Consider the following 23,384-nt stretch of genomic DNA (forward strand, 5'->3'; position numbering starts at 1 on the left):
GAAGCATCAGGGAAGAGAGAGGTGAAGGTTTATAAACTAAAAGAGGAGGCAGTTAGGGTAAGATATAAACAGCTATTGGAGGATAGATGGGCTAATGAGAGCATAGGCAATGGGGTCGAAGAGGTATGGGGTAGGTTTAAAAATGTAGTGTTAGAGTGTTCAGCAGAAGTTTGTGGTTACAGGAAAGTGGGTGCAGGAGGGAAGAGGAGCGATTGGTGGAATGATGATGTAAAGAGAGTAGTAAGGGAGAAAAAGTTAGCATATGAGAAGTTTTTACAAAGTAGAAGTGATGCAAGGAGGGAAGAGTATATGGAGAAAAAGAGAGAAGTTAAGAGAGTGGTGAAGCAATGTAAAAAGAGAGCAAATGAGAGAGTGGGTGAGATGTTATCAACAAATTTTGTTGAAAATAAGAAAAAGTTTTGGAGTGAGATTAACAAGTTAAGAAAGCCTAGAGAACAAATGGATTTGTCAGTTAAAAATAGGAGAGGAGAGTTATTAAATGGAGAGGTAGAGGTATTGGGAAGATGGAAGGAATATTTTGAGGAATTGTTAAATGTTGATGAAGATAGGGAAGCTGTGATTTCGTGTATAGGGCAAGGAGGAATAACATCTTGTAGGAGTGAGGAAGAGCCAGTTGTGAGTGTGGGGGAAGTTCGTGAGGCAGTAGGTAAAATGAAAGGGGGTAAGGCAGCCGGGATTGATGGGATAAAGATAGAAATGTTAAAAGCAGGTGGGGATATAGTTTTGGAGTGGTTGGTGCAATTATTTAATAAATGTATGGAAGAGGGTAAGGTACCTAGGGATTGGCAGAGAGCATGCATAGTTCCTTTGTATAAAGGCAAAGGGGATAAAAGAGAGTGCAAAAATTATAGGGGGATAAGTCTGTTGAGTGTACCTGGTAAAGTGTATGGTAGAGTTATAATTGAAAGAATTAAGAGTAAGACGGAGAATAGGATAGCAGATGAACAAGGAGGCTTTAGGAAAGGTAGGGGGTGTGTGGACCAGGTGTTTACAGTGAAACATATAAGTGAACAGTATTTAGATAAGGCTAAAGAGGTCTTTGTGGCATTTATGGATTTGGAAAAGGCGTATGACAGGGTGGATAGGGGGGCAATGTGGCAGATGTTGCAAGTGTATGGTGTAGGAGGTAGGTTACTGAAAGCAGTGAAGAGTTTTTACGAGGATAGTGAGGCTCAAGTTAGAGTATGTAGGAAAGAGGGAAATTTTTTCCCAGTAAAAGTAGGCCTTAGACAAGGATGTGTGATGTCACCGTGGTTGTTTAATATATTTATAGATGGGGTTGTAAGAGAAGTAAATGCGAGGGTCTTGGCAAGAGGCGTGGAGTTAAAAGATAAAGAATCACACACAAAGTGGGAGTTGTCACAGCTGCTCTTTGCCGATGACACTGTGCTCTTGGGAGATTCTGAAGAGAAGTTGCAGAGATTGGTGGATGAATTTGGTAGGGTGTGCAAAAGAAGAAAATTAAAGGTGAATACAGGAAAGAGTAAGGTTATGAGGATAACAAAAAGATTAGGTGATGAAAGATTGAATATCAGATTGGAGGGAGAGAGTATGGAGGAGGTGAACGTATTCAGATATTTGGGAGTGGACGTGTCAGCGGATGGGTCTATGAAAGATGAGGTGAATCATAGAATTGATGAGGGAAAAAGAGTGAGTGGTGCACTTAGGAGTCTGTGGAGACAAAGAACTTTGTCCTTGGAGGCAAAGAGGGGAATGTATGAGAGTATAGTTTTACCAACGCTCTTATATGGGTGTGAAGCGTGGGTGATGAATGTTGCAGCGAGGAGAAGGCTGGAGGCAGTGGAGATGTCATGTCTGAGGGCAATGTGTGCTGTGAATATAATGCAGAGAATTCGTAGTTTGGAAGTTAGGAGGAGGTGCGGGATTACCAAAACTGTTGTCCAGAGGGCTGAGGAAGGGTTGTTGAGGTGGTTCGGACATGTAGAGAGAATGGAGCGAAACAGAATGACTTCAAGAGTGTATCAGTCTGTAGTGGAAGGAAGGCGGGGTAGGGGTCGGCCTAGGAAGGGTTGGAGGGAGGGGGTAAAGGAGGTTTTGTGTGCGAGGGGCTTGGACTTCCAGCAGGCATGCGTGAGCGTGTTTGATAGGAGTGAATGGAGACAAATGGTTTTTAATACTTGACGTGCTGTTGGAGTGTGAGCAAAGTAACATTTATGAAGGGATTCAGGGAAACCGGCAGGCCGGACTTGAGTCCTGGAGATGGGAAGTACAGTGCCTGCACTCTGAAGGAGGGGTGTTAATGTTGCAGTTTAAAAACTGTAGTGTAAAGCACCCTTCTGGCAAGACAGTGATGGAGTGAATGATGGTGAAAGTTTTTCTTTTTCGGGCCACCCTGCCTTGGTGGGAATCGGCCGGTGTGATAATAAAAAAAAAAAAAAATAACCTAAAGAGTTAGTAACCCATTATAACCCAAGACAATAGGTGTGACTTATTTCCACTGGGACCCTTTGGTCCATTTTTCCAGGACGTGGCCCATGGCAGTCAACTAACACCCGGGTACAGTACCTACTTCCTGCTTGATCAGAGGCAACAGATGTGATGAAACATGCCCAATGTCTCACCTGCCTCAGGATCAAACCAGGATCCTTCTGTTATGAGCTGAAGATGCTACCACAAAGACATGAACTGTGAATTCTTATCCCACCAAGCATCCCCTGTGTGACAGTACAAAGAGAGCAGAGCAAGCCTTTATTTCAACAACATTTTGCCCACAACCGAGCTTTTAGAATCACGACCTGGAAAAACTTGCCTGCGAGTGAATGATCCAAATGAAGGCTTAATCAGTTATAACTGCCTTCATATTTCCATACCAGTCTTCATCTTTTTGGTTTTCGAACCAATCATCGTTTAGCAATGAAATAAGCCTACAGAGTTAACCAGACTACTGTTCAACTCTGATTCTGGCTCAAAAATATAATTAGTAAAAAAAACAAACAACAATAACACAGAAATGAGATTCCAAAATGCTTTTTGGAATCTAGTGTACAAACTCTTAAGTATGATCTAGGAGAGTTTGAAAATATGGAGATTCTAGTCAAGAAGGTTCAATTAGAACATAATAAAGCTACTTAGTAACAACAAGAAACTGCTCAGTGCTGCAGATGTTGACTTTTAGTGTAACTAACACAACCTAAACCTCCAGTTGGTGCTCAAAAAACAAGCATGACTGTGAGCCTTCAGATTACTGTATGTCTCGTATGCACAGCAATTTAGAAATAAAGACCTGAACTGAGAGCGGAAATTCCACAGGAGATAAAAACAAGAATGATTAGTGTGTAACCAGTTTTAACCCTTTCATGGTCCATCATGTAGTACTCAGATAAGGTGTAGTAGGCTACACTGACTGGTGGAGAGCAAGTTCACAGACGGCAGGGCATGGATGATGGGGTCAAAATTTTTCTTAAAAAAAAAAAAAAAAAACTAACATAGCCAATGTCCTATTAAAACTAAGCAGATCACAGAAGAGGCTAGGTAGCCCATGGCTAACAAATAGCATCCTCTGGCCCAATGATAGGAAGCATTTATGAAAAACAAAAACTAAAGAACAAACCAAAAACTATACATCAATACCTACCAAACATAAGAATATAAGAATGGAGGAACACTGCAGAAGGCCTACTGGCCCATGCGAGGCAGGTCCTTATCAAAACGACTACTACCTAAAGCTTCCCTAGAAATAACTCCCGTACCCAATGACACCAATCAAACCCAGCCCCTCCCACTCATATATTTGTCCAGTCTCTTCTTAAAGCTACCCAAGGTCCTAGCCTCTATCACCCCACTGGGAAGACTGTTCCACGCATCTACAACTCTGTTAGAAAACCAGTACTTACCTATTTTTTTTTTTTTTTTTATTATCACACCGGCCGATTCCCACCAAGGCAGGGTGGCCCGAAAAAGAAAAACTTTCACCATCATTCACTCCATCACTGTCTTGCCAGAAGGGTGCTTTACACTACAGTTTTTAAACTGCAACATTAACACCCCTCCTTCAGAGTAGTAGGTTGGTAGACAGCAACCACCCAGGGAAGTACTACCGTCCTGCCAGATGACTGTGAAACAAAAACCTGTAACTGTTTTGCATGATGGTAGGATTGCTGGTTTTCTTTTTCTGTCTCATAAACACGCTAAGATAACAGGGATATCTTGCTACTCCTACTTACACTTTGGTCACACTTCACAGACACGCACATGCATATATATATATACATACATCTAGGTTTTTCTCCTTTTTCTAAATAGCTCTTGTTCTTTTTTATTTCTTCTATTGTCCATGGGGAAGTGGAAAAGAATCTTTCCTCCGTAAGCCATGCGTGTCGTATGAGGCGACTAAAATGCCGGGAGCAATGGGCTAGTAACCCCTTCTCCTGTATACAATTACTAAAAAAGAGAAGAAGAAAAACTTTACTTACCTATGTCCTTTCTAAATCTAAATTTATCCAACTTAAATCCATTATTCCTGGTTCTTACCTGGTTCGACACCCTCAGTACTTTATTAATATCTCCCTTGTTTATGCCCGTCATCCACTTATACACTTCAATGATATCTCCCCTCATGCTACGCCTCTCCAGAGAGTGGAGATTTAATACATTTAGAAATCCTTATTAGAGTTACAGCTCTATACATCACTAGTGAGGCCTCATTTAGATTATGCTGCTCAGTTTTGGTCCCCTTACTACAGGATGGATATAGACTCATTAGAGAACATACAGAGAAGAATGACTAAAATGATTTACTGTGTAAGGAACCTCCCGTATGAAGATAGACTCAAAGCCTTAAGCTAGCAGGTTCAATGAAAATAAGAGGCAATATAAAAAGACCTGGAATGTACTCCAATTCTGGGTTCATGGAAAATAATCAAATCCAGAGATGTTTTTTTCCTAATGAAACCCAATGAACCACATATCCAGCCAGCTGAAACAGCTATTAATTTAGTTTTTCTCTATGATCAAGCCTAGCTAAGATCAAGTCTAGCTAAGACCAAGCCCAGCTAAGATCAAGCCCAGCTAAGATCAAGCCTAGCTAAGATCAAGCCTAGCTAAGATCAAGCCTAGCTAAGATCAAGCCTAGCTAAGATCAAGCCTAGCTAAGATCAAGCCTAGCTAAGATCAAGCCTAGCTAAGATCAAGCCTAGCTAAGATCAAGCCTAGCTAAGATCAAGCCTAGCTAAGATCAAGCCTAGCTAAGATCAAGCCTAGCTAAGATCAAGCCTAGCTAAGATCAAGCCTAGCTAAGATCAAGTCTTCGCTATTAGAGGCTTCATATAACAGCAGACCATGGAGCTGAAATCTTCTCCAGACTGAGGGACCGACCACCTCAATACTATTTCTCCAAGGTTGATGGACTGATCACATCAACTTCATTTCTCTACACCTGCCTCTGTATCTGACTGAAGAAGCCTACTCTGCAGGCAAAGTGTTTCAAGAATAAAGATACTCAATTGTTGTACACGTCTTATGCACTTAATGAAAGAGAATTTACATAAATTAACTACGTAACAAAATTTCACTTCTGTCATGTTCCTGGAAAATGAGCATCATTTCCCAATTCTTTATAACTAAACAAAATTTAAAAAAGCAATTTTGATCTCAAAACTTTGCTTTTGTGGTCAGAACACTTCTGGAACACTTTGAGGAAAGACTGGTGTAAAACTATTACGTTCTTGGGTTTTGCTTGACAAATATAAAAACAGGGGCTCACAAACCAGCATTCAGTTCAGCTCTGGCTACCTGAGAAGACACATCAGAGGAAGTGAAATGGTATCAAGAGGCTGCAATCATTCTCCAGATGTATTCTGCTACATATGTGGTCAATTCATGAAGACAAGAGCAAAGAAGTTCTCGGTAAGAGCATCTGAAAAAATGTGCGAGCCTTAAAAAAGCATATTTTGGCACGCAAGGTGTGAACCAATACAAGACCTAGACACCTTAAGTAGCTTGTGAACATTGTAAGAAAACACTGTAAGGTAAGAAAGTCATTAGTTATATGAAGGGTAAAATCTAGAATAGGAACATTTTTTAATGAAATGTATGTAACAGAAACTAATTCTTTTGTTTTTTCACAGGATGGTATAGAGAGAAAAAAAGAGCCATGAAGCTTGGTGTTGCTAGAATATGGAGTGAACCCACTGATCACTTAACCAACTGCTACTTCTGCCTGGTGGAGCCTTTCAAACGCCGAGCTGGGAAAAATGCACCTGCTATTTCTTATCCAGACCTTCCGTCTTCTATTGCACCAGTACCACACAATGCTGATCTTCCTGTACCTACACCTCCAGAAAGAAATCAACTGTCAGAAGAAAGCAGCAAATCAGAAAATGAAGAGCACAGTAAACAAGACTTATGATCTCACAGATGCAGCAGTTGGGAGGAATCCTAACTACCCAAACCAAACAGACCTCAATAACCTTATCAGAGATGTTGGTTTGACAAAGTCAAATGCTGAGCTTCTGATTTCAAGGCTCAAGGAGTGGGACTTGGCGGATGAAAGTGTGCAAGTGACAAGCCATAGAAAAAACTTCAACATTTCTCAAGCTTCTTCACTAATGAAGACAAGTTGTGCTACTGTAATGATGTATCAGGCCTGTTTGATGCAACTGGAATTGCATGCAATCCAGATGAGTAGATTCTTCATTGACAGCTCCTCCAAAGCCTAAAAGCTGTACTTTGCCACAATGGGAACAAGTATCCATCTCTTCCCTTGGCTCATTCAGTGCATCTTAAGGAGGACTACAACAGCGTCAAACTTTTACTGGAAGCTTTGAACTTTGATAAGTGTGGCTGGGAGGTTATTGGAGACTTGGCAGACGATGCACCATCCCCCCAATGAAAAGCAGGGGTGTCACTAGCACGTTAAGAGACCATACAATAAGTGTCAGGGGCCCGAGACTGTTCAACTGCCTCCCAGCACACATAAGGGGGATTACCAACAGACCCCTGGCAGTCTTCAAGCTGGCACTGGACAAGCACCTAAAGTCAGTTCCTGATCAGCCGGGCTGTGGCTCGTACGTTGGTTTGCGTGCAGCCAGCAGCAACAGCCTGGTTGATCAGGCGCTGATCCACCAGGAGGCCTGGTCACAGACCGGGCCGCGGGGGCGTTGACCCCCGAAACTCTCTCCAGGTAAACTCTCCAGTGGCATTTTTGATGGGACTCCAAGGAGGTTTTACCAAGTTTTGGGATAGTAGACAAAGCAGCACATTACCATAGGAAGCATTGGCCTTGTAGGAGAGAGTTCTCAGTAGGAAGACATAACAAACATTGGTGGATCCTCAAAAGGTTCTGTTCCCTCCATTACACATCAAACTAGGACTAATGAAAGTCTGTTACAGCTCTTGACAAAGAGTCTGCAGCCTTCAAGTATCTTCAAGGCTTCTTTCCCAAGCTATCAAGAAGCAAAAGTGAAGGCTGGCATCTTCACTGGACCAAAAGTCAGGAAAATCATGACGTGCTCAGAATTTCCAAAGAAGCTCACAGAGAAGGAAAAGGAAGCCTGGGAGAGTTTTGTTGCTGTAGCACAGGGCTTTCTGGGCAACAACAAGGCTGACAATTATGTGGAACCTGTTGAGACCTGGGTAAAAAGCAATGGTCAGATGGTCTGTAGGATGTCCCTTAAGGTCCATATCCTTGATGCTCATACTCAGAGGAGAAATAGGAGCACTTCCACCGAGATATAATGGACTCTGAACACAAATATCAGGGATCTTACAATGAAAACATGATGGAAGACTACATTTGGGGATTCAAACGGGAAAATGATTTGTTGCATGCTTGCAAATCTAGAAAAACTGCTAATTTTAACTTTGTAAATATATTTCAGAAAGTTTAAAATATAATATGTAAATTTTATTTATTAAATGTTTTTGTTTTACATCCAAAACTAGCAAAAAATATTGAAATTTAGCCATTTTTTGTCAAAAATTCATCCTGTAAGCTACAAAAGCAAAGTTTAAAAGGAATAATGGGCATTTTCTATTATTTTGCAATAAAAGGAGTTGGTAAACAAAACTTAATTGCCAGGAACAAAATCTTACCTTACACAACAAATCACTATTGTTCCCATACAAGATGGGTTTCAGTCCGGGGAAAAACATAAAATGACAGGCTAATTTATTATAAATTTTTTGCTGCCCCTCTTTTTGTAATAATGTATAATTAAAATTCATCACTCCATAATCTGTGTCTAGTTTTAACCCCTTCAGGGTCCAAGGCCAAAATCTGAAGTGGTGCTCCAGTGTCCAAGAAATTTTGAAAAAAAAAAAAAAAATTATTTTTTCTTACAGAATTAAAGAGCATATTTTTGTGAAGGTAATAAGACAAAAAAAAAAAATTCTGATCAGTACTTACCGAGATACAGCGCCAAGAAGTTTGTCAAAAATGATGTGGTGGCGGCAACATCGATGAATTCCACATACGCGCATTACATTATTTTGCGGTTTTTATTGTTTTTTCTTTTCTTTTCCAATTTTTTTCTATTCCTACTAACATTTGGGGCCTGAGAGACCAATACTGTATATAATGTATATATATAAACTCACTGTATTGAACACAATAACCGCACTAAAGTTATTATCATATTATTGTTTACCACTGTTGTTTATTACAATAAACATGCACAAATCTTGTATAATACTAATGTTCTATCATATATTTACACATTTACAATCACTGGACATGGTTTTAGAACTGCTGGAGCTTGTGGAACTCCTTGAAACAAGGCACCATGCACAGAGGCACCTTACATTCCTCACACATAAACCGAGTGTCTTTGCGTCTTTGTTGCCGTCGTTTTGTTTGTGCACAGACGATGCATCTCTTCTGAGCAAATTTCTTCTGAGTTGAAGGAAGTTGTATTATGAAATGATCACCTTCCCTCCTCAAACGCTTGGGTATATCCTGAGGAATTCGAGGACCGTGTTGTATAGCAGGTGTTGTTACCTGGTACTTCATTATGAGTTGTCTGACAACAGACAAACAAAATTCACCATACGGTGGTCTGTTGCCAGTCTTTATTTGGTACATATTATATGCAATGAGCATTGAAATGTCCATGAGATGGAAGAAAAGTTTCATGTACCACTTGTAACTCTTACGAACAGTCAACAAAACCAATCTGCATGTCACATTTGTCAACCAAGCGCATGTTTTGTGTATTTTATTTTTTTATTTAGTAATTTTAGCATACATACAGAGGTACAAAAAAATACAGGTAAGAGCAGCATGCCAAAGCCACTTATATGCATAGCATTATGGGCTGGCTTAAAATTAACTTAAGATTAACTAAGCAATGATGTAATCAGTGATAAAACATTATTGTAAACAGATAACAATAAAGCACAAATGAGTATTACAAAGACAGGTCATATGGTTGCATGCATTGCTGTACATTCAGTAGAATGGAGTATTCTGTTAGGTAGTGTATTTAAAAAAATAACGAAGTTAGATTGGGTCCTAGGTTTAACATTTGTGTGATAAAATTGTGAGTAACATTTAGGATATACAAAAACCTGTAACTGTTTTGCATGATGGTAGGATTGCTGGTTTCTTTTTCTGTCTCATAAACACGCTAAGATAACAGGGATATCTTGCTACTCCTACTTACACTTTGGTCACACTTCACTGACACGCACATGCATATATATATATATACATACATCTAGGTTTTTCTCCTTTTTCTAAATAGCTCTTGTTCTTTTTTATTTCTTCTATTGTCCATGGGGAAGTGGAAAAGAATCTTTCCTCCGTAAGCCATGCGTGTCGTATGAGGCGACTAAAATGCCGGGAGCAATGGGCTAGTAACCCCTTCTCCTGTATACAATTACTAAAAAAGAGAAGAAGAAAAACTTTATAAAACTGGGTTGCTTAAATGTGCGTGGATGTAGTGCGGATGACAAGAAACAGATGATTGCTGATGTTATGAATGAAAAGAAGTTGGATGTCCTGGCCCTAAGCGAAACAAAGCTGAAGGGGGTAGGAGAGTTTCAGTGGGGGGAAATAAATGGGATTAAATCTGGAGTATCTGAGAGAGTTAGAGCAAAGGAAGGGGTAGCAGTAATGTTAAATGATCAGTTATGGAAGGAGAAAAGAGAATATGAATGTGTAAATTCAAGAATTATGTGGATTAAAGTAAAGGTTGGATGCGAGAAGTGGGTCATAATAAGCGTGTATGCACCTGGAGAAGAGAGGAATGCAGAGGAGAGAGAGAGATTTTGGGAGATGTTAAGTGAATGTATAGGAGCCTTTGAACCAAGTGAGAGAGTAATTGTGGTAGGGGACTTGAATGCTAAAGTAGGAGAAACTTTTAGAGAGGGTGTGGTAGGTAAGTTTGGGGTGCCAGGTGTAAATGATAATGGGAGCCCTTTGATTGAACTTTGTATAGAAAGGGGTTTAGTTATAGGTAATACATATTTTAAGAAAAAGAGGATAAATAAGTATACACGATATGATGTAGGGCGAAATGACAGTAGTTTGTTGGATTATGTATTGGTAGATAAAAGACTGTTGAGTAGACTTCAGGATGTACATGTTTATAGAGGGGCCACAGATATATCAGATCACTTTCTAGTTGTAGCTACACTGAGAGTAAAAGGTAGATGGGATACAAGGAGAATAGAAGCATCAGGGAAGAGAGAGGTGAAGGTTTATAAACTAAAAGAGGAAGCAGTTAGGGTAAGATATAAACAGCTATTGGAGGATAGATGGGCTAATGAGAGCATAGGCAATGGGGTCGAAGAGGTATGGGGTAGGTTTAAAAATGTAGTGTTAGAGTGTTCAGCAGAAGTTTGTGGTTACAGGAAAGTGGGTGCAGGAGGGAAGAGGAGCGATTGGTGGAATGATGATGTAAAGAGAGTAGTAAGGGAGAAAAAGTTAGCATATGAGAAGTTTTTACAAAGTAGAAGTGATGCAAGAAGGGAAGAGTATATGGAGAAAAAGAGAGAAGTTAAGAGAGTGGTGAAGCAATGTAAAAAGAGAGCAAATGAGAGAGTGGGTGAGATGTTATCAACAAATTTTGTTGAAAATAAGAAAAAGTTTTGGAGTGAGATTAACAAGTTAAGAAAGCCTAGAGAACAAATGGATTTGTCAGTTAAAAATAGGAGAGGAGAGTTATTAAATGGAGAGTTAGAGGTATTGGGAAGATGGAAGGAATATTTTGAGGAATTGTTAAATGTTGATGAAGATAGGGAAGCTGTGATTTCGTGTATAGGGCAAGGAGGAATAACATCTTGTAGGAAGAGCCAGTTGTGAGTGTGGGGGAAGTTCGTGAGGCAGTAGGTAAAATGAAAGGGGGTAAGGCAGCCGGGATTGATGGGATAAAGATAGAAATGTTAAAAGCAGGTGGGGATATAGTTTTGGAGTGGTTGGTGCAATTATTTAATAAATGTATGGAAGAGGGTAAGGTACCTAGGGATTGGCAGAGAGCATGCATAGTTCCTTTGTATAAAGGCAAAGGGGATAAAAGAGAGTGCAAAAATTATAGGGGGATAAGTCTCTTGAGTGTACCTGGTAAAGTGTATGGTAGAGTTATAATTGAAAGAATTAAGAGTAAGACGGAGAATAGGATAGCAGATGAACAAGGAGGCTTTAGGAAAGGTAGGGGGTGTGTGGACCAGGTGTTTACAGTGAAACATATAAGTGAACAGTATTTAGATAAGGCTAAAGAGGTCTTTGTGGCATTTATGGATTTGGAAAAGGCGTATGACAGGGTGGATAGGGGGGCAATGTGGCAGATGTTGCAAGTGTATGGTGTAGGGGTAGGTTACTGAAAGCAGTGAAGAGTTTTTACGAGGATAGTGAGGCTCAAGTTAGAGTATGTAGGAAAGAGGGAAATTTTTTCCCAGTAAAAGTAGGCCTTAGACAAGGATGTGTGATGTCACCGTGGTTGTTTAATATATTTATAGATGGGGTTGTAAGAGAAGTAAATGCGAGGGTCTTGTCAAGAGGCGTGGAGTTAAAAGATAAAGAATCACACACAAAGTGGGAGTTGTCACAGCTGCTCTTTGCTGATGACACTGTGCTCTTGGGAGATTCTGAAGAGAAGTTGCAGAGATTGGTGGATGAATTTGGTAGGGTGTGCAAAAGAAGAAAATTAAAGGTGAATACAGGAAAGAGTAAGGTTATGAGGATAACAAAAAGATTAGGTGATGAAAGATTGAATATCAGATTGGAGGGAGAGAGTATGGAGGAGGTGAACGTATTCAGATATTTGGGAGTGGACGTGTAAGCGGATGGGTCTATGAAAGATGAGGTGAATCATAGAATTGATGAGGGAAAAAGAGTGAGTGGTGCACTTAGGAGTCTGTGGAGACAAAGAACTTTGTCCTTGGAGGCAAAGAGGGGAATGTATGAGAGTATAGTTTTACCAACGCTTTTATATGGGTGTGAAGCGTGGGTGATGAATGTTGCAGCGAGGAGAAGGCTGGAGGCAGTGGAGATGTCATGTCTGAGGGCAATGTGTGGTGTGAATATAATGCAGAGAATTCGTAGTTTGGAAGTTAGGAGGAGGTGCGGGATTACCAAAACTGTTGTCCAGAGGGCTGAGGAAGGGTTGTTGAGGTGGTTCGGACATGTAGAGAGAATGGAGCGAAACAGAATGACTTCAAGAGTGTATCAGTCTGTAGTGGAAGGAAGGCGGGGTAGGGGTCGGCCTAGGAAGGGTTGGAGGGAGGGGGTAAAGGAGGCTTTGTGTGCGAGGGGCTTGGACTTCCAGCAGGCATGCGTGAGCGTGTTTGATAGGAGTGAATGGAGACAAATGGTTTTTAATACTTGACGTGCTGTTGGAGTGTGAGCAAAGTAACATTTATGAAGGGATTCAGGGAAACCGGCAGGCCGGACTTGAGTCCTGGAGATGGGAAGTACAGTGCCTGCACTCTGAAGGAGGGGTGTTAATGTTGCAGTTTAAAAACTGTAGTGTAAAGCACCCTTCTGGCAAGATAGTGATGGAGTGAATGATGGTGAAAGTTTTTCTTTTTCGGGCCACCCTGCCTTGGTGGGAATTGGCCGGTGTGATAATAAAAAAAAAAAAAAAAAAATAATTTATAAGGTTCAGTTATTCAGTATTTATTTGGTTTTGAGTAAGTGATCTTTGAGAAGAGACTTGAATTTATAAACAGGTAGTGTTTCTTTTATATTTACAGGTAATGAATTCCAGATTTTAGGGCCTTTTAGGTGCATTGAGTTTTTGCATAGCGTGAGATGGACACGAGGAACATCAAAGAGTGATCTGTGCCTTGTGTTATGGTCATGTGTTCTGTTGAGGTTGGCAAGGAGATGTTTGAGGGGAGGGTTAATATCAGAGTTAAGTGTTCTATGTATGTAATAGGTGCAGTAATAAGTATGGATGTTTTGTATGGTGAGTAGGTTGAGTGTTTTGAATATTGGTGGAGTGTGCTGCCTGTAGTGAGAATTTGTTATCATTCTAACTGCAGCCTTTTGTTGGGTAATTAGTGGTCTGAGATGGTTAATTGTTGTTGAGCCCCATGCACAAATTCCATAGGTGAGATAGGGGTAAATAAGAGTGATAAAGGGCCAGGAGGGCTGACTATGGAACATAGTACCGTATCTTCGATAGTATGCTTCGATAGTATAATCAATCACTGTCACTGGTTTTCGAATACGTTCATTAGTCACTCGATCAACTTTGCCACTGTCTTGCATTTCATTACGGTGAATGGTTGTCAACAACGTGACATCTCGTTTGTCATGCCACCGTAATGCCATGATGTCATTGGCAGTAAACACCTGCACGTCATCACCACGAGCACCTGCATTGAGCCTGGGCATATGTTTACGATTAGAACGCACTGTGCCACACACATCTGTCTTGTTCACTCGCATGAAATCACTGAGTAATGGGCTTGTGTACCAGTTATTGGTATATAATGTATGCCCCTTACCAAGATAAGGTGCCATCATGTTTCTCACTACGTCACCTGAGATACCCAATAACATCTTGGTATCTTTCAATGTTTTACTACCCGTGTATACAACAATATCCAACACCAGGCCACTGTCACAATCACAGAGTACAAACAGTTTTATACCAAAGCGTTTCCTCTTGCTCGGTATATACTGCTTGAATGACAGTCTACCTTTGAACGAAATCAAAGACTCGTCAATTACAAGATTCTTGAATGGATAAAAGTATATGCTGAACTTTTGTTTGAGATACATGAAAACATTTCTAATCTTGTATAACCTGTCACTTCTGTCAGGCCTGGTTTTGTCAGAGAAGTGCAACATACGTAAGAGTAAGATAAACCTGTTCACTGGTATGATTTCACTGAAGACCGGGGTAGAAATTAGCCGATCTGTGGACCAGTATGCTTTTATGTTATGCTTATAGACGTGAGGCATAAGCATTATTGTTGCAAAAAGCAAATACATTTCTGCAACAGTCGTCTCTTTCCACCTGTGTAGTCTTGACTGTGGTGATAAGATCGTATTTGCCATGGTGTACTCAAAATACTTATTACTTTCCCTGACAATAATTTCTATCAATGGCTGGTCAAAGAATAATTCAAAGAATTCCAGTTCATTGGCCATGGTTCCAAGGGGACAAGTAGGTAGAATTCCACTTTGAGAGTCATCAAAGTGGTGAGGCTTGGGAACAAAATTGGGATTTTGCTGCCAATCCCACATACGGTTTGCTGGTGGATACTGGACATCATAGGCTGGTTGTGCGGGTGGTTGTGGTTGTGGTGGGCTGGTGGCTGGCGCTCCGCTTTGTCCTTGAACTGATGAGTCAGCAGCGTGGGTCCCAGCGTGGCCTGGTGAGTCACGCATGGCGGTGCCACTACCATCACCACTAACACCATCCATTGATGCCTGTGGTCTATCCATGCCAAGTGTAGCCACATCATCCTCACTATCACTACCTAAAACTGGTGTTGGGCCACGGGATGTACTCCGGGATGTACTCCGTCCCCTGGGCACAGCATAGGGTACACTACCCGAGCGCATGCGGTGGCGAACATACCGACGCTTCACTGGTGAATATGATTCCTCACTATCACTACTCGAATGATCGTCGAGCGCAATAAAATCACAGTCCACATCACTATCATCATCATTACTGAAGTCAGAGGCCTGGCCAAGCGAAAATATTAGTTTTCTCTTGCGATGAGGAACAATCGACCGTGAGTCATGAGTGCTCACACCAGAGGTAGAAGGTTGAGGATTGTCAGGGTTTTCTGCACTATTATCGATATCCTGGTCATTCTTTTCGGTCACTAACTGATTAAAGCCGTAGAATTCGTCTTCATTTCCACTTCCATCAGTGTCAGAACTATCAGATAGGAAGAGGAGAGTCCCAATTTTCCGGGGAGCGAGAGCTGACTTGCGACGAGGCATGGTGAACAAGGGTAACTGAGCCGGCGTTCCCACAATGCTATGCGGGCGCTTAGATTTTTTGTTTATGGCGCACACCCACCACGCAGACCCGTTCTCTCACATGTAGGCCTATGAGCGTTTTTGCTCTAAATTTGACGGCGTTAGAATTTTGGCATAGATCTACGGTTTGGACACTCAACGTGAAGCCGTAGATCTACGGGACGGACCCTGAAAGGGTTAAGTACAGTGGAACCTCAATATTCGTATGTCCCTATATTCGCCCGAGAGTTCAATGGACAAGTGAAGCAGAATCAGAAGAAGCAGAAGAAAGAAGAAGCAGAAGAAAGAAGAAGCAGAAGAAAGAAGAAGCAGAAGAAAGAAGAAGCAGAAGAAAGAAGAAGCAGAAGAAAAAAAGAAAAAAGAAAAAAAAAAGAAAGAAAAAAGAAAAGAAAAAAGAAAAGAGAAAAAAGAAAAGAGAAAAAGAAAAAGCAGCAGCAGCTGCAGCTGCTGCTGCTGCTGCTGCTGCTGCTGCTCAGGCTGGGCAATTATACCGGCGAATCTACTACCTACCTACTGTACATATATTCACCCAACTTTTTTGAGAAAAATTTTACATTGTATTTGGATGTTGCCCTGATATTCAACCTAAACAAAAGTCCATCTGGACAAAGGCCAAAGAAAACAAAGCATCAACGCTCAGACTCTCATCAGCTTTTGTTTGTTAAGCATCGTTCGTATAAGCTCCAAGAAACTTTTTGGTATTTCATTTTTATTGTGACTTTTTTTTGGCTCCCACAGAAAAAAAAAAGTGATCCAAACAAGCCTAGAAGGAAAGCAGTGAGAAAAACAATTAAAGTGAAAAAAGAACTCATTGCAAAGTGGAAACACATGGGTCAGACCTGGTGAAATCCACCATATCATCCATACTGAAAAATCGAGGCAATAAAAGGAGTTGATGTTGTGAAAAAAAGAGTAAAAATTCTTGCTGTGAAAAGATCACAGATAACTGAAGAAATGGAAGAACTGTGTTAGTGTGGATTAATGAAAAACATCTGGCTGGTGACAGTGTTTCTGAAACAATTTGTGAAAAAGCACAGTAGTTATATAGTGATCTTAGGCAAGACACCCCTGGGAAACAGTGCTGCAGTGATGAATTTAAGGCAAGTAGGGGCTGGTTTGATAGGTTTAAAAAGAGAGGTGGGATTCATAGAGTAGTAAGGCATGTGGAGACTGCCAGTGCTAACAGAGATGAGGCTGAAAAGTTTGTTAAAGAATTTAAAACTATGTAGACATTGAGGGAGTGATTCTTTAACAAATTTTTAATTGTGAAGAAATCAGCTTCTAGTGTTTAAAGATAACAGACAAACCCTGGTGGGAAGTTTCTTTCAGGACAATGAACTCTGCCTGGAAGAAACTGTGACCAGACTGTGTCAGAGATTTTGAAGTCTTTGAAGCTGAGCCTGTAGTGAAGGATATTGCTTTTCTGGGCCAGTCCATGGGTTTGGAAATGGACGATAAGGGTGTAGAGGAATTGGTGGAGAATCACAGGAATGAGCTTACTACAGACCTGCACAAGAAGTGGTTGAGGAAATTTCTTCTTTAGAGAAGGGAAGCAGTAAGGGTAACATTTCCTCGGCAGAAATTAAGGAACTGTGTTACCATTGGGTTCAAACAAAGAGCTTGGTGGAAAAATGGCATCCTAACATTACTGTTGTGAATAGGAGCATCAACCTGTTCAATGACAATGTTGTTGATCACTTTAGAAAAATTCTAAAAAGTCGTCAAAAGCTGACAACATTGGACAGCTTCTTTAGCAAAGAAAAAATCAAATGCTAGTGAATCCTCATCATCTTCAAAAAGACAGACAGTTACCTGATGTTTCTATGGAAGGCGACAACTTTTCCAAACAATAACATCTCTTCACTTTCCTCTTAAGCCATCAGCACTCCTCAATAACAGTAAAGTGCAGTTAATTTTTCATTTATTTTATGCATTTATTGTTTTTATAGTTTTCATGTATGATTTTATACATGCAAATATTATTATACAGGTTTAAATAAGCAATATTTTCATTTAAAATGTTTTATAACTCGTAATTCTTTTGGGTCTGGAATGAATTAATCCAATACACACATTACTTCTTATGAGAAAAATTTATTCAATATTTGTACAACTCGCTATTCAAACAGCCTCCTGGAACAGATTAATTTCGAATACTGAGGTACCCCTGTAGTCTGTATGCATTCAGATTAGTCTGTCCAAAATGCTTATGCATGCTAGTGGCTTTCTTTGTACTTGGCACTATTTTACTATATGTAAACTACACGTTCTATATTATGCAAAGAAATCAATTTTTAAATTTGAATTACAAGTGATGTGGTCTTTTAGACTGGATGAAATTATAATTGTTGAGACTTTCAGACACAATTAATGTGGTCAGGCCTCAAACACCTTTTATTATACAGCAATAAAGTAATGGAACTAACCATACCACGTGTGGGGTTTGAACCCACGGTCAGAGAGATTCTCTGACCGCGGGTTCAAACCCCACCCATGGTATGGTTTGTTTGCAATCATGTCATTACGATTTCGAGAGTCAGGAATGGAACTGGTTGTTTGCACATCTCAAAGCCTGTCCTAGCACAAGACAGCTTAGGAAGAGCTAAAAGGTACCTAATGAATGAAGCTACAAAAAGGGAGGAGAGTGATTTCTTGTATAGCTAACATTCATGTACCTATTATTTTAAGTTGATCCTCCCTTTGTTGTTAATGTAAATAACTTAGTTTACTTTATTCCTATTGTATCTAATAATAATAATAATAACTATTTCTACATGTACAAGGTATACAGACCATAGTTGACATCAATGACATACTACTATATAGAAAGCTGCTTGTTATGCAGAGCATTTCCCACAAATTAGGTAAATTTTGTCCCAGGATGCAACTCACACCAGTCGACCAACACCCAGGTACCTATTTTAACTGATGGGTGAACAAGGACACCAGGTGTCTTATGGAAACACGTCCTAAAGTTTTCCAGCCGTACCGGAGGATTGATCCCAGGACCTCAGTGTGTGAACTGAGTATGCTAGCGATCACTAATTGATTTTCACACAGGCGAGTTTAGCCGTTTTAACTTCTAAGGTTAAAATCATGGCTGATTTCTACTGTAACTTATTCCTAGGATAAGATTACAATGACATAAATACAGTGGACCCCCGCATACCGTCGGCATCACATAACGTTAAATCCGCATACCGCTCGCTCTTATCGCAAAAATTTTGCCTCGCATACCGCTCAAAAACCCGCTCACCGCTGTTCGTCCGAGACGCGTCCAATGTGCGCCCTTAGCCAGCCTCACATGTGCCACCGGTGGCATTGTTTACCAGCCAGCATCCGCGGTAACATCCAAGCATACAATCGGAACATTTCGTAGTATTACAGTGTTTTTGGTGATTTTATCTGCAAAATAAGTGACCATGGGCCCCAAGAAAGCTTCTAGTGCCAACCCTACAGCAATAAGGGTGAGAATTACTATAGAGATGAAGAAAGAGATCATTGATAAGTATGAAAGTGGAGTGCGTGTCGCCGACCTGGCCAGGTTGTACAAGAAACCCAAATCAACCATCGCTACTACTGTGGGCAACAGAAAGGCAATCAAGGAAGCTGTTCTTGCCAAAGGTTTAACTGTGTTTTCGAAACAGAGATCGCAAGTGATGGAAGATGTTGAGAGACTCTTATTGGTGTGGATAAATGAAAAACAGCTAGCAGGAGATAGCGTCTCTCAAGCGATCATAAGCAAAAAGGCTAGGAAGTTGCATGAGGATTTAATTAAAAAATGCCTGCAACTAGTGATGATGTGAGTGAATTTAAGGCCAGCAAAGGTTGGTTTGAGAGATTTAAGAAGCGTAGTGGCATACATAGTGTGATAGGCATGGTGAGGCTGCCAGTTCAGACCACAAAGCAGCTGAAAAATATGTGCAGGAATTCAAGGAGTACATAGACAGTGAAGGACTGAAACCTGAACAAGTGTTTAATTGTGACAAAACAGGCCTGTTTTGGAAGAAAATGCCAAGCAGGACCTACATTACTCAGGAGGAAAAGGCACTCCCAGGACATAAGCCTATGAAAGACAGGCTTACTTTGTTGATGTGTTCCAATGCTACTGGTGATTGCAAAGTGAAGCCTTTATTAGTGTATCACTCTGAAACTCCCAGACCGTTCAGGCAAAAGAATGTCCTCAAGGAGAATTTGTGTGTGCTGTGGAGGGCAAACAGTAAGGCATGGGTCACTAGGGACTTTTTCTATGACTGGTTACACCATGCATTTGCCCCCAATGTGAAAGATTACCTAACTGAAAAGAAATTAGAACTTAAGTGCCTCCTGGTGTTAGACAATGCCCCTGGTCATCCTACAGACGTGGCAGAGCGACTTTATGGGGACATGAGCTTCATTAAGGTGAAGTTTTTGCCTCCTAATACCACTCCTCTCCTGCAGCCCATGGACCAGCAGGTTATTGCAAACTTCAAAAAACTGTACACAAAAGCTCTGTTTGAAAGGTGCTTTGTAGTGACCTCAGAAACTCAACTGACTAAGAGAGTTTTGGAGAGAGCACTTTAATATCCTCAATTGTGTAAACCTTATAGGTAAGGCTTGGGAGGTAGTGACTAAGAAGACCTTGAACTCTGCTTGGAAGAAACTGTGGCCAGAATGTGTAGACAAAAGGGATTTTGAAGGGTTTGAGGCTAACCCTGAGAGGATTATGCCAGTTGAGGAATCCATTGTGGCATTGGGAAAGTCCTTGGGGTTGGAGGTTAGTGGAGAGGATGTGGAAGAGTTGGTGGAGGAGGACAATGAAGAACTAACCACTGATGAGCTGATAGATCAACTTCAACAGCAAGAGGCCAGACCTGAGGAAACTGGTTCGAAGGAGGGGAGAGAGAAATTGAAGAAATTGCCTACTACAAAGATTAAGGAAATCTGTGCAAAGTGGCTTGAAGTGCAAACCTTCATGGATGAAAATCACCCTCACACAGCTATTGCAAGCCGTGCTGGTGATTATTACACTGACAATGTTGTGAAACACTTTAGGGAAGTCACAAAGGAACGAGAGGTACAGGCCACTATGGACAGATATGTTGTGCGAAAGAAGTCCAGTGACTCTGAAGCTGGTCCTAGTGGCATTAAAAGAAGAAGGGAAGTAACCCCAGAAAAGGACTCGACACCTCAAGTCTTAATGGAAGGGGATTCCCCTTCTAAACACTAACACTCTCTCTCCCCTCCTCCCATCCCATCAATCATCACCAGATCTTCAATAAAAGTAAGTGTCATGTAATTGTGCATGCCTTTTTCAGTTTGTGTGTATTAAAATTAACATTTCATGTGGTAAAATTTTTTTTTTTTTCATACTTTTGGGTGTCTTGCACGGATTAATTTGATTTCCATTATTTCTTATGGGGAAAATTCATTCGCATACCGATCATTTCGCATAACAATGAGCCCTCTTGCACGGATTAAAGTCGCTATGCGGGGGTCCACTGTATAGCATTAGAACTGGACAAGTGTCTAATGCTATGGTTGTTCATGCGAGAGATATTAACCATCTGGTTGATTTTCAAAAGGCCAAAAAAGTTAAATGAAATACGTAACAAGATAATACATGGACCCCAATGGAAATAAGTCACTGACTTTTTTGGGTTAACCTGGGTAATTTACATATGTTACTATGTATACCTGTACCTAAATAAACTTACTAAGTCTATATCTGTTATTATTATTTTCATTGATGGGGAATCCTAAACCCATAAGGATCATGGATAATCAGTTTCGATCCAAGGAATGTGGGGGAAGGTACAAACAGTTGGTCAAGAGCTCCTCACTGGCATCAAGGACTCTCCCTTGTATGAGCCCTAGACAACCCTGCAGACTGCCAAATAAATTATTTAACAATCTGGTCACAACGCAGCTCCCACTCGACCGACTATCGGCCATACAGACATTACTAAATTAAAATTATAATTCCTTTGGTAGTCAAGGACCCAATGGAAATTATTAAGGACCACAATGGAAATAATTAAGGACCCCAATGGAAATAATTAAGGACCCCAATGGAAATTATTAAGGACCACAATGGAAATAATTAAGGACCACAAATGGAAATAATTAAGGACCCCAATGGAAATAATTAAGGACCACAATGGAAATAATTAAGAACCACACTGGAAATAATTAAGGACCACACTGGAAATAATTAAGGACCACAATGGAAATAATTAAGGACCACAATGGAAATAATTAAGGACCACAATGGAAATAATTAAGGACCACACTGGAAATAATTAAGGACCACACTGGAAATAATTAAGGACCACACTGGAAATAATTAAGGACCACAATGGAAATAATTAAGGACCACACTGGAAATAATTAAGGACCACACTGGAAATAATTAAGGACCACACTGGAAATAATTAAGGACCACAATGGAAATAATTAAGGACCACAATGGAAATAATTAAGGACCACACTGGAAATAATTAAGGACCACACTGGAAATAATTAAGGACCACACTGGAAATAATTAAGGACCACACTGGAAATAATTAAGGACCACACTGGAAATAATTAAGGACCACAATGGAAATAACTGTTCTTAAATAAACTTACTAAGCATCATTATATTCATGGGAAAGCCCTAAACCTGTGGGAACCATACATCACCTGGAGGAAATCAGGTAATCATGTTTGATGCGAGGGAAGGGAAGGGCAGCTGATTTCCTTGGATCAAGAGCCCTTCACAGACGAAAAGAAGAAAAAAAGAAAATTTCACGCTTCGTGACATCCAGAATTTCACGAACAAAAATTTGGGTCAGTGTGTGGAATAAGGTGTCACATGTGACCTGGTGGAGGTCATAAAAATGTGACCTGGTGCAGGTGAAGCAGCAGGTCAAGAGAGCAGCTGCAGGTCAAGATATACAGTGGTCAAGGTCATCTTAACTACCGTCATCCTCAAAAGTGAAGAGAAATGGCAGTCTCCTGCCGTCCAGCTGCCTCACTCACACACACATTTATACCTCAAAGACGCAATTAACATTTATGTTTGGCATTAACACATACATACCATTCCTCTGGGGTTAAATTAACAACGGTGAGTTAATCTGTCAACGGCGCCTAACGGCGTAGGAGAATCATTCATAAGTTCAGCTTTTCCCGCCCAAACAAATCCATTAGAGGTCGGGAATGGTTTCGTTAAAACAACTTATGTGCGGCAACGAGAGTGATAATCACTAAGATGGTTGATGATTAACAAAACTGGGTGATTGGGCCGTGTGGCTGTTAGATTCAAACCTTCTCAGGAGCCATGGCGACGTCGATGATTGCAGATATTTCAAGACTTCTCTGCTCCTCTGATCCTCCAATTTTGTAAACAAACGAGTAGTTGTTCATTTTGACAACAGATGGCGTGCATACTACGGTACACCGCCATGGCTAGTGTTAGTATGTTCATTCACATATACACAGATACAGTTATGTAGATTGTCATACACAGCAGCATTTGTGTAGAGAACCTGGGATAACCCAAAAAAATCAGACAAAGTGACTTATTTTCATTGGGTCCTTTTAATACTCTATTATACTATAAAGGAGATAATATCGTATTATACTGTAAAGGAAATATACCAGGAATAAAGTAAAATGAGTTATTTATGTTTGCATGTGTGTTTGCTAAAAAAAAAAATAAGAAATCATTCCCCTCCCTTTCTGTAGCTACATTCATCAGACACCTTTTGGCACTCTTCTTGAACAGGTTCATGCTATGACTGGCTTTGACATGTGCGGGTAGTCTGTTCCATTCCTTTATTGCTGTACAATAAAAGGTGTTTGAAGCCTGGCCACTGACTGTGGGTACTACAAAGTTGTGTTCTCCCCCCCTAGTACTATGATTGCTTTGGTTCCCAACCTTGACAAAATTGGCAGCAAGATTTTCTGGACACTGTGAACAATTTTATAAACT

The 23,384-nt window shown here is 40.5% G+C and overlaps 1 protein-coding gene across 2 annotated transcripts in view; it reads right to left on the bottom strand.

The window, feature by feature from the left end:
• The window catches only part of LOC138855224 (ran-specific GTPase-activating protein-like), a 117,744-nt gene extending 94,899 nt beyond the window's left edge, over window positions 1-22,845 (bottom strand). Inside the window, exon 1 of one of the 2 annotated variants that reach the window (XM_070103444.1) lies at window positions 22,718-22,845. In XM_070103444.1, the coding sequence (XP_069959545.1) occupies window positions 22,718-22,816 (99 nt within the window). In that variant the 5' untranslated portion in view covers window positions 22,817-22,845. Of the gene's footprint in view, window positions 1-22,490; window positions 22,649-22,717 lie in introns of those variants that run through there. The other variant, XM_070103445.1, reaches the window with a different exon arrangement.
• Between the last annotated feature and the right edge of the window lie 539 nt (window positions 22,846-23,384).

This window comes from Cherax quadricarinatus, chromosome 85 (genome assembly GCF_038502225.1).
Source record: "Cherax quadricarinatus isolate ZL_2023a chromosome 85, ASM3850222v1, whole genome shotgun sequence".
Taxonomy (NCBI): Eukaryota; Metazoa; Arthropoda; class Malacostraca; order Decapoda; family Parastacidae; genus Cherax; species Cherax quadricarinatus.